This window comes from Poecilia reticulata, chromosome 4 (genome assembly GCF_904066995.2).
Source record: "Poecilia reticulata chromosome 4, P_reticulata-male-v2, whole genome shotgun sequence".
Lineage (NCBI taxonomy): Eukaryota > Metazoa > Chordata > Actinopteri > Cyprinodontiformes > Poeciliidae > Poecilia > Poecilia reticulata.
In genome coordinates this window covers 6,381,716-6,394,091 of record NC_088833.1, presented here as the reverse complement: position 1 = coordinate 6,394,091, position 12,376 = coordinate 6,381,716, and the positions used below count along the sequence as shown (strand labels likewise).

At 36.8% G+C, this 12,376-nt stretch overlaps 1 protein-coding gene across 3 annotated transcripts in view; it reads right to left on the bottom strand.

Moving 5' to 3' along the window:
* The window catches only part of dnajc6 (DnaJ (Hsp40) homolog, subfamily C, member 6), a 36,731-nt gene that overhangs the window by 15,045 nt on the left and 9,310 nt on the right, over nucleotides 1-12,376 (bottom strand). For all 3 annotated transcript variants that reach the window (XM_017306308.2, XM_008415211.3, XM_008415213.3), the window contains 5 exons: nucleotides 9,611-9,746; nucleotides 3,755-3,804; nucleotides 3,338-3,486; nucleotides 1,916-2,038; nucleotides 614-747 (listed from right to left, as the gene is read on the bottom strand). In XM_017306308.2, the coding sequence (XP_017161797.1) occupies nucleotides 614-747; nucleotides 1,916-2,038; nucleotides 3,338-3,486; nucleotides 3,755-3,804; nucleotides 9,611-9,746 (592 nt within the window). The remainder of the gene's footprint in view (nucleotides 1-613; nucleotides 748-1,915; nucleotides 2,039-3,337; nucleotides 3,487-3,754; nucleotides 3,805-9,610; nucleotides 9,747-12,376) is intronic.

Below are 12,376 nucleotides of genomic sequence, written 5' to 3'. Positions count from 1 at the left end.
TTATTATATAGACAATAATGGCGGCGACTGCTAACAGCTGGTCCTTCGGGTGTCACTCTGGTAGACAGTTATTGACAATCTATACAGAAGGTTGAGCAAAAACAGCCACGCTAAAGAAGCTACGGCCTTTATCCTTGCATACAGAGTTATATATGCAATAATAAAAATAGAAAATTGTGTGGAAGGAAAAACTGTGGTAATAAAAGATGTATAATAAGCAATTGAGTTTTGCTGAAACAACTTAACTTTTTGTTGATCTTGTTATTTATACAAATTTACCAACAGAAGAACAGTGTCGGAATAAAACCCAGCAAGACTGGACCTGAGAGATGGATTATCCTTCAACTGATGTTACCGCAGCCGAAAGGTTTGAACATTTCATATCTACCATACATCAGGTATTCAGCCATGGTCTGAAGGGAAATGTGTTTTTATGATGGGATAAACATCAAACTTTTTGCTTGAGTGTAGAAATAACTTTCCCTTGTTATTCCTGACTGATTCAAAGATTAGGTTTGCCTAAACAACAGCAAAAACATTCCTTTCAAAATGGTCGGGGAACAAACTTAAATTGTGTGAAAAAGAATCTGTCTCAGAGCTCATGGGTCCAAACCTGCGGTGTGAGGGCCAGAGTCCGGATCCTGGTCTCTTGGCGCTGAGCAGCTGCATGGCAGGAAGTGGGTGACTGAAGAGGTGGCAGAAGCAGAACATGGCACAGACCAAAACGCCGGAGGGAGCGCGGCCATCCTGTGTGCACACAAAGCAGATGCTCAGACAGCTTCCACAATTATTGCCCCTTACAACTGACTTTTACTTATTTGGAGAGGGCAAGACTTTTAGCAGATATCAGGAAGTCTGAAAGGAGAGAAGTACATCTCTATCGTTTGGAGCCACTTTTTTTCTACGTTTAAGCAGAAACGTAGAATATTGCAATTTGTATTGCAATATTGTATTTGCAATACAAATATTGCCTTGTTGCAATATTTGTATTGCAACAAGGCAATACAAATATTGCCTTGTTGCTGAAAATGGGCTATATAAATAAAATTACCTTAGCTTACCTTACCTTACCTTATGTTTAACTTTTTATTAGAATAAAGAAGGTTAAACAATATAGAGTTGTTGGTTATGTAGTCTAACAGCTGATGGGTGGAAGGATCTCTTATAAAACTACTTTGTATTTTCATATTTTAACTAAAGTTCTTCTGTCTCCTAAGACAGAGCTGGCCTTCCTGATGTTGCAATGTTAAAGGGCTATTTCACAGTTTTTGATGAGTCTGGAGTGTGTTGACTATCTCGAATAAAAAATCCAAAAATATTTTGAATCTACACTGGACAGAGATTCTTTAAGAAAGTTTGTAATTATGAAACATTTTATCTATATGTATAGAACAAAATGTAAAAAAAAAATTATTGTTTTGGCTCTTTTGTATTGCTTCATCTTGTAAGCTGAATGCATTATTACATCCCTACCTAATACATTATTAACATATGTTTTAAATTCCTGACTGTTTTCTTTCCAGTATAACTTGTTTGCAGTTTATTTTAGGTTGCAGTGAAGCACAAACCTCTTGGGGACTGGAAGCAGTGGGAAATGTTTTCAAAGAGAAACAAATTCGGTGGAGATTATGCAAGAGGGAGAAGTTTGCCAAGCCACTGCCAAACCACAGCAGTTTGGCAATAACATCTCCCCCCACATGCCAGTGTTTCTAATGTCACTAAGTAAGAGCAGAGACAGTTTGCACACTCTGAACCAAAACACATCACAGTGTGTGTGTGATAGTATGAGAAATTAGCAGAGTGCAAAGTGATTTTTAGAGTTACTTTTGTGCACAATGGAAGTAAAAACTGTATTTAGTATTACTCAAAACTACATCTGAAGCTCTGGTTGTACAAAGAGATTTGAGCATCTTACCGAACAGGTGATGACACACACATTCTTTGGGTTCTGTTTGAGCCAGTTGTGCATGTTCTTGCACACAGCAAACAGGTTGTGAAGGCTGGGAGCTTGGCGAGAAGGCCAGTTGCACTCTGACACCTGGAAAAGGGTTTGACAAAATGGGGGTGAAATGAGCAGTAAAGAGTGAGAGAGATTAGAAGACAAGGAGAAAAAGGGTTGATGAAATCAAGCAAAGCAAAAAGGGAGGCAGAAGGAAAATGAACAGTTTAGGAAAATGAAAAGATGGGGGGAGGAAAAGGGAGAGGTGGAGGTCAGAAACTGCAGCACAGAGCAAAACAACACAACAGTTGCCATGATGAGTCATCTGCTACAAGTATTTATGCTCCACAGCTTTTCGATTTTTATCTGCCGCAGGGTGGCAGTATTTTATTAAGAGAGCTCCCATATAGGCTTTAACTTTTAATTCAAACCCAGCTGTGCAAAAGTGCTGCATGCCATTAGGAAAGACTCCATGGAGAGAGGCGAAAAACCTAGAAAAACATTAAAATGGTTCAGTTGTCATATTTGGATGTCATCTATAACACAAGTTATTTAGAAAAAATGCTGTGGTGAATTCACCTTAAGAAATAATCAACAATCTTCTCTTATTACTATCAATGAAGCAACAGAAAGTATAAATATCAAGTTTTTTTAATTAACAAATGCCGTTTTTAGGAATCTTGCACAGCTTTATGCAAATAAAGCTCAATTTATCTAACTAAAAGTGTGCTCTGACAATAGCACAGGTATTAATCAGGTAATATTCCCCGTTTTAAGATCTGAATCAGCTGCATTTTAGGAGGCAGAAAGCATGACCCCGGTAACAGCAGGTCATTTGCTGGTCATCTTCACATCAGTTTCACAAATCAGAAGAAAGGAGGCGACGACGTTCTCACCTCAGATGTGTAAAAAACTAATGCTCTGTCACATGTCCTTTGATTCTAGTAACATATGACATATTAGTATATCAATATATAATATTAATATATTAATATATCAGAGTATAAATAAGACAAATATAAATATTAAAAACATCTCCACTGCCACAAATTCATATTTAAAAGTTGAAGCATAATAATGCACTGAGAAATGTAGAAAAATAGTGTTTAATTTCAGCATATTTACCAAGTTTAGAAAAAAAGTTTCATGTTAAGAAATAATCTGCAAAAATAATACAAGTTACAAGGATGTCCTATATTTCAGTAACACATATTCATTATTATTTTTAATTTTATACATAAATTTTGGGAAGAAAATGTAGACTAAACACTTGGTAACACCTTTTTGCCATTTTGCTCTTTAGTGGGAGTCTAACTATAATCAAAGAAACTCGGTGCCACAGCAACCAATAACCAAAACACATAAGCATCTAAACCTACGAGACATAATCACACTAACCCTGTTCGAGAATTTGGCGCCACGGTAGTTTCGTTGTGAAAGGTTGAAAACTGTGTAGTGGTCGGCATGACGACTGTCGAGGAACGAGCGAATGTCCTCAACATGGTTTTGGTAGCCAATCTGGACTGACTCAGCAGGGTACGTCATGACTGGAAGGAAAAGAGATGCTCAGAACATTTTTACTTTAGGATTTTGCATAATTACAGTTAAAACTTAGAATATAAAAAAGGTCACCATTAGAGAATGATTTTCAGTGGTATGTTGATGTATGTTTAGACACAATACATTTTTCGCTGACTTCGTTCCACACTCCATCGTCATATTAATGATTATGTAAAGCTTTGAGTAAATCATTATTACAAAGGAAGGTCGAACAAAGACAAAGAGAAAGTTAATTAAAAACCAGTTTTATCTTACCTATGATCCTTGATGTAATATACGCAATGTCCAGCTCTCCTTTAGTGTACCTGAAACAGACAAAAGGCTTTAAAATCATTTTTTAGACTTCTAATTAGAATTGCACAATGCATTACGAATATACATAGACATTGCAATATATATGTGTGTGCAATATAAATATTGCAAACGTTATGCAGTTCTACCTGTGATGCAGTTAAAAACAACAATCTTCATAGGGAGTCAAAAGTCTTTCTTTACCTGAAAACCGATTTAAAATCCTAAAATAAATGTATTTTCATGGCAAACACTTTTTAAAATTGTATTGTTCTCCTCTTCATCAATAGACCATTATTTTTCACAGTAATTCTGTTGTTTGTGTTGGTCTACCAAATAACATTCCAATAAAATACACTGAAGTTTGTGGTTGTAATATTGCAAAACATAAAAACGGGGTGTGAATTATTTTGCACATTGCTGCATTCTACATCATCAGTATAATTGAACGAAATGTTGTCATATTCCTGTGTTTCTGGGCATGATCAGACTTTGAGTGTGAGATGGTCATAATAAAACATGGTTATCACATCCATAAATCCATAGAGGAAGTCAAATGTCGCATCTACAAACTGGCAAGTACGCAAAGACAAGGTCAGGAATTAAACTTCAAGCATTCAATAGGTTTATCTGGGCTTCTGCTGATCACTGTCAGAGCATCGGGTTGCCTGAAATTCAAATCTTAACGTTTAGATTGTATAGGTTTATGAGCAGCAGAGGCACATGTGAGTCTGGGAGAAGAAAAGTTGACTTTTTCTAGTATTACAACAGTTGACCGGGCTACTCAGCATCAAAGGTCCACCATGAGGGAATCCTTTAAATTGCCTTTCATTTTAGTTCTTCACTGTAAGATTTCTTTTTTATAATTGGGAGTAGCTCCACTGTTTACACACAGATAATCCACCACTGCAGCATTAGAGAAATTGCAGTAAACAACATGGTCCCAATAATGATGAATGAGACATGATTGACATTTCTTTGAAATTATAGAGCTTTAACTTCAGCAGATGACACCAGGACAGTAATGCAAATTTTGAGTGCCAACTACATGCATATCAGAGTCATTTGTAGCATAATGAGAAGATCCTGTGGTGCTGAATGACTGCGAACAAACACCTCTCTGTTTGCATGGGGCTGTGACAGATGGACCCAGTGGAAACATCTGCATGGTGTCATGACAAGCTGTATTATCATATTATACACTCAGATCTATATTATTGAATTTCCACTTTTAAAAACTTTTTTTTTTACAAACTTCAGATGTATATTCAAAGTTTCAACTTTTTCTCATTAAGATTACATGTTTTTTGATGGACTAATGGAAAAATGATTGGAAGACTGAATTGATGGAAGGATCTATGTATGTATGAATGGATGTATGTATGTACAGATGGATGGATGGATGTGAACTTTCTCAAAGACACCATTTGAAAAATGATTCCACTCATACAGCAGTTGTAATTTGTATTTTACGATTAGGAAGTAAACATTGGAGCATGAAACAGTTTTAGAACAAATTGCACATTTGGAAAGCTGCTTATAAAGAGTGATGAAAAACACAAATTCAGACAGAGTGGGTTAGATCCCATGTTTGATCTGGGTTCCTTCATTCTACTCCGCTCCAAAAATGTCTGTTTTTGTTGTTTTTTTGGGGTTTTTTTGTTGCAAGTGTGATGCGTCAACAACTAAACACTGTTTGAATATTTGCACTCCGAGTCTGTGACCCAATTTCTATTTACAAAACATGGAGTGCAAAAGAAAAAGACAGCTCCACTCTTTCAAAACTAACCTTGGTTCAAGTCAACTCGGTTCTATTTTTAGCTTCAAATGATCTGTTTTACAATATTTTTTTGAAAACCCCAAGTACTCAAACAGTTTATGTTGGACGAGTTAAAGAAAAACAAGACAACAAAACCAGGATGATTAGAAACAAGTTCAAACTAAATGAATTTGGAGGAAGATTGATGCGTTTCTGTCTGGTGGGATGAATGTGTTCCATCACAACGCATTTTAAGTTTCCTCAAAATGATACCATACACTGTTTAATACTTGCCCCAGATTGAGTCTACAGCAGATTCTCTGTTCTTGCAGGTACATAAACAAAGAGGCTGTGTTGCTTCGAATATAGATGAGACTCGGGTCCACAGCAACCTAAAGAGCGTCACTGGGGCGTCAAATGAGAGCCGGAGTAAGGACTGCAGTCTGAAAAGTTTAACTTTATTCACGAATTCTCTCTGAACAGTTGCAGGGATGTTATTTTTGCAAATTGGCACAGGCAGAGTTCGTGAGGAGGTACAAAAATTAAAAAAAGCACCTGAGACAGACAGTGACTAGAAAATATTTCTAGAATCCCAAACGATGAAAAAACAGGATAGATGTCTAACAGAGGTGTGTGGGCATATCTTGCCAGAGAGAGGTTTTTAAACTTTTACTAAAATTAGTGACGCAGTCAGCTATATAAATAGCTATGGTTTATTGTGCTTTTCTGAATTTCATTTGCATTTCATTTCAGCATAGTTTTTTTATTTCCTGTGTTTTCAGCTGCATTGCCGACTAAATGCGTTTGTACAGGGTGCCACGGCTCCACCGCTGACCCATAGAGCGCCAATCAACAAAAAAACAGGTTTATGATTCCTAATGAGAAATACAGAAGAAAATATCATATTACATATACAACAGATACTCCACAGTGTAAGATGAGAGGAGAGACAATGTTGAAGGGTCATTTATCGGTTATATATTGTACACAAGCAAGGCAGATGCACAATAATGTTACAGGAGTGTAACAAACACTCTGCATAGTAGAAGATGGCCAATTATTTTATAAATTTAAATTTTAGGAACAGTATGCAAACATCCTACATTTTAATGGCTTGCAATGCAAAGCAGTTACCAAAGGGAGAAGCTAATGCAGCAATACGTTTGCCAGCTGTCATGAAGAAACTGAAAAATAAAAAGCACTGCCAAGAAGTACCCTGGATGCCAGCAGGTCATTCATAAAGATGAGCATCCAGGGCAAAAAGAAGAAGAGGACTCAGATTCAGACAGTCAGATACCGTCTTTGTTTTTATTATTGATTTTTGGCTTGGAGATGGACTATGAAAGAGTCTCAAACAGGTCCCCACAGTGCAGCTTAAATATGAACAGGAATATTTAATGTGCAGATTAGTTTAGCTTTCTCAGACTTGTTTAAATATTCATCAGTCCAGGGTCTACCCTGCCGTTCGCCCAATGACTGCTGGAGACAGGCAGCAATATAATGACTTGGATTATTTCAGAATATGTCATTTTTTGTCAAAACAGTTTGGTTTAAAAAAAATGGCATGCTGAGAATGGATCCTCCCAGTGAATGTCTTTTCAGTCAGAATTCAAAGGGAAATTTCTTCTAAAAATACACATCTTCAGCACACAGCCAAGGGAAATTAAAACTGAGTGTCAACTCTTTGAGGATTTACTACCAAAAACAAATACTATTCATGCAGTCCAGTAATAATCCAGTTGTTGATACTATCTTCCTTAATTTCATACAAATATTACAATTCTGGAAAGTACAAGAACAATATTCCTATTTTGAAACATGTTTAAATTTACAGTTTAGATTTTGATGCCTTTCATGAAACAATGTTCACATTTCTGTAACATTTACTTCACAGAAATGTTTTGAATTGCTGTGTATATTTGTGTAGTGACTCCCAACCTTTTGTCATGTTGCAACTGCACACTGTTTGTTTTCTGTTGGGACATTATACAATATAACAACACAAAATAGTGTATATCTATGAAGAGGAAGGAAACCAATAAGTGGTTTTCAAACTTTTTTACTAATAAAAATCAGAAAAATGTGGCAAGCTAGTATTCAACCCCCTTTAATCTCAACCCCCAAAATAAAATCTAGTGCAACCATTTGTCTTCAGGAGTCATGTAGTGTAAAGTCATATACATTACAACATTGGTAAACAAGCAGCATTACAAATGACAATGAACACAGACAGAGGGAGATGCAGCTGTTGAGAATTTTAAACACTAATATCCCAAGGTTTGAACATCTCACATAAAATGGTTGAGTCCATAATGTGAAAAAAGAAACAGCATGATAAAACTGTAAATCAGTTTTGTCACGGTAGTCCTAGAGAAGAGGCAGAGTTTAACGGCTCAGGTTTAAAAAACCTGTCGCGTCAAGCCCTCCAGAAATCTGTGGAGCTGTGGCAAGAAGAAAGCTGTTAATGAAATAAGTACGAAGTCAATCCTGATTAAAGATCACCACAAGTCATGAATGGATCATAGCAGGCATGAAAGAAAGTAGTTCTGGTCAGAGAAGACCAAAACTGACATTACTGGCCAATAATACACAATGTGTAATAGAAATGCTTGCAGGAAACTGGTAGATCCAAATAACACAGGGGGAGGGAATACAAATGCACACCACACTTTAAAGATTTTTACTTTTAGAAAATGTAGAAAACTATGTGTCAGTTTTCTTTAAGGACTACTTTGTGTTGGTCATCATCATCATCATCATCATCATCATCATCATCATCATCATCATCATCATCATCATCATCATCATCATCATCATCATCATCATCATCATCATTCCTATATCTCGTCCAGGATTAAATTTTGTCCTCAGGTACTCAAAGTGTACAATCTGCGTTCAGATGCACAAAGGGACAAAAATAACAACAGCAATTCTGATAAGTGACTCTAAATTTCTGTAATATTCCGAACTGTTCTCTGTCTCTCCTGCACCTGCCTCTCCATTGTTTGGACCGTCCACTCACAAATACCTATACACTCCTCTCAAACACACACCGCTGCACGCATGGCCTGAATGAAATGAATACGTTAGTATCAGCAGTGCACAGGCCATTTGGCACAATGGGCTCACATGAATAATTCAGCCAGAAGAGGAGAAAAAGACAGCAGAAAGACAGAGAAGCAGAGAGATGGAGCTGAGATGGAAACAGGACAGAATGACTGGAGGAGGGGAAGCACGAGAGGGGGATAAATACCATAAAATTTGCTGAGTCAAGACACATACGGATGCGTGTGTATGTGTGAGTGTATGTTTGTGATTACACAGAGGCTGCTTTGTGCTGCCCAGGGCAGATGCCTGTGCACAAACACACTGGAACAACCCAGCCGTGTCAACCTCGCGTTTCCCCCCCTCCATCCACACTGAGCGTTTCTACTCTTAAAGCTCCCACAGACACTTACTGTAAACAACCAAACAATGCATGCAAAGTAGAGTTTAGCTATGTGTATTTTTATGTCATTGTTCACTGAAAACTTCAGACAGTTTCCAGAATCAACATTAGCAGTATTAAATGATATTTACAGCTCTACAATATCATTTTATATCCAACATTATGGATGTTCCTACATCTAGAAAACAGAGGCATTTTCAGATGTAATGAATCTGTTAAGTAATGTCATCAAAATAAAGAGTAGAAATTAAGCAAGAGTGATTTCTACGAAACCCACTATTTATGTATGTAATAATGTTTAATTCTAACCAGTTGAAATCTACAGCAAAGATTATAGAACTCAAAAATCCTCAGACAATTTCAGGTCAAAAAGTCTTCTAGATTGGCTTTTCAGTTTGAAATGTCCTCAGTTCCTTGAAATAGATTGTGTATTCTGTTAGGTGCGTGATACGGCAGCATCACAAAAGCTATAAATAACACAAAATTCGAATGAAAACAGAAAGACTTGAAAGTAGGAGAAAATATATGCTTTGATTATAATCAAGAGCAGAAGATCTGTATATCCACGTTTTGGAAATGTACTGAGTACAACAGGAGTGATGTGTTCACTTACGTGGCGACCTGATGCATGACCTTTGTGGAGGTGTCCTTCAGAGTGTCTTTTAAGTTGTCCTTAAAGTTGCTGAAGAACTTGCCAGCTCCTCCCTTCACCATGTCCAACAGCCCTCCGCCATAGCCAGCGTCCATATCTGAAAAAACAGAACATTTAGCAAACATGAATCCAGCAAAAGTAAATAAATCCCAGACTGACTCACAAACTGGTGTGGATTTCATCAGAAGCAACTCACTTTGTGAGAAAAACAAAACATCTAAAAGACAACTTGATAAGAATAAAGCTTAATCTTGTCTAAAGGTAAAAACTTGAGACAACCAGCAGTAACCAGTTTTTATTAAGTTTCTCATTTTACAATCCTTCAACAGACCTAGTGTTTGATTTATAACCACTAGACTTGCTAATCAACTTGAAGGTTTTCCTAGAGACAATTATAAACAAAATGCATCTTAAAGTCTACTGCTGTCTGAAAGTCGGATTATTTTTTCATTTCTTTTCTTTACTTATTTTTTATTTGCACTGGTAGAAGTGTCAACTGTAAGCAAATACTGAACAATGAAATATTTATAGCCTTAGCTAGTTTGCATTTTTGTTAATGCAAGGGTATAGGTGAACAATGGAAAAAAACATGTTATTTATAGAACTGAGTTTAATGTCTCAGATCCTTTTTGTTTTTGTGTTTATAAATTATTCAGAATCAGCTTTATCCACAAAGTTTGCCCACACATTACAAACATTTGACTTAGATTTCACAAAGACATTTAATTGTGAATGTATATAAAGAGGGAAAATAAAATAAATAAAAATGTAGCTTTTTTCTTCCTTGTATACATGTATACATATTGTGTTTTTACAAAAGGTTGTGTAGATGTATAAAAGTGTTAAACTGTCTAAATTAAATGCAGTAAAAATATAGTCTATTTTTTTTACATCCTACTTCATGCCGATATCCTGTAGATACACTAACATTTCACTTTGAAATGATGAGCCTATGAGTCATAGCATAAATACATCTGCTTGTAAAGGATTGATCCACAAGGGCACAAAAACAGGATACTCAATGAATTACACACCATCTGCACTTGTGTGTATCTGTGGTGAATGTTGGAAGACACCCAACTGTTATATCTGAGTCAGCACCCGACTGGTGATCTGAGGGCTTCTCTCCCTCATCTTTTCCTTTCTGTCCCTGCCTACATCCACTTCAATCTGCAACCTGCACCATAGCAACAGCAGTGACATAATTTTCCTTATATCCTGGAAGTGGAAGGGAATCCACTTATATTAACAATTAACAACTGGTGGTCTCATCTCATCATCAAGCGTAATAAAATAACTTGTTGAAAAGCAAAAATCACCCTCAGCAAGTGCTGCAGTTCATTGATGTAGAAGTGTGAGCTGACTCTCTTAAACAGCAAGAGGATAGACAGATTGGAATCATCAGTGCACAACATGGATTGGATTTTCTGAAGAGTCTGACTGTGTAGGCGATGACTTAAAATATGTGGGGTAACCAAAGATGGCTGACAGACTAGCAACCCCTCCTGTGATTGGAGCATCTGAACTCCACTCTATCATGACCTGTAAAAAATTTGCTAACTGCTTTACAGAGAAAATTCAAAATAATAGAGTTAATCCAATCCAGTATCAATGTGATGTCCAAACAAACAAAATGACCCTGTTCTACTAACTCAACCATAAATACATCAAATAAGCTCCAAGTGTTCATTGACAGAAACTGTGAAAGAACCACAGCAGTGATTCTGTTGGACCTCAGTGCAGCATTCAGCACTGTTGACCATTACTGAAGTAACTGTGGAGCTGGGTCAGATTCTCTGGTACAGTACTTGACTGGTTCAAGTCTTACCTAAAGAACAGAACAAAGGCAGCCAGAGCGGGCAGAAGTCACATTCAGGGTACCCCAAGATACCCCTCTTATTTAATATCTATGAGGTCCTGTTATCTCAGATTATAGCAATTAATAAACCCACAGCTATGCAGATGATACGCAGCTCTATATTTAATGTCATCAAGTGACTACAAATCCATTTAAGTACTGAGCAGATGCATGGAACAAATCAATGCGTAGATGTGAAATCACTTTCTTCAGCTGAACAAAACCACAACTGAAGTTATTATATTTTGACCTAAAGAAGAATGACCAAGTTATTCAACTATTAAAGCTAGGAACTAGCTGTAATAGTTAGTCCTGGGTATAGTCTCTCACTATACCCAAGCCCGTAATCTGGGTATAGTGAAAGACTCAGACCTGAACCTTCAGACACACATAAATACAATCACAAAGTCAGCCTTCTATCACCTAAAACAGTTTTCAGGATTAAAGGAGAAATGTCCCTGCAAGATCTAGACAAACCCGTCTATGCGTTTATCTTTAAACACATTGATTACTGCAACAGTGTCTTTACAACTAACTAAAAAACTAACTAAAAACTCAGACAGCTGCAGCTGATCCAGAAAGCTGTTGCTCGCGTTCTCAATAAAACCAGGACGATAGAGCACATCACCCCAGTTGTAAAGTCCTTACACTGTCTCTCTTTAGCTCAGAATGTAGTCTGGTCGATGCTTCTGTTAGTATATAAATAACTGAATGGCTGAGGAGTTCAAATTAAAAGTGAAACAGAAGAAAACACAGAAGCTACTAGTTGTCTCCAGTCAGATTAGTAGGCTCTCTGATTGCATCGCCCTTTTCTGAAAGCCTCAAACCCTTTTTTTTGTTTCATTATACTGATCAATGTAATTGACACA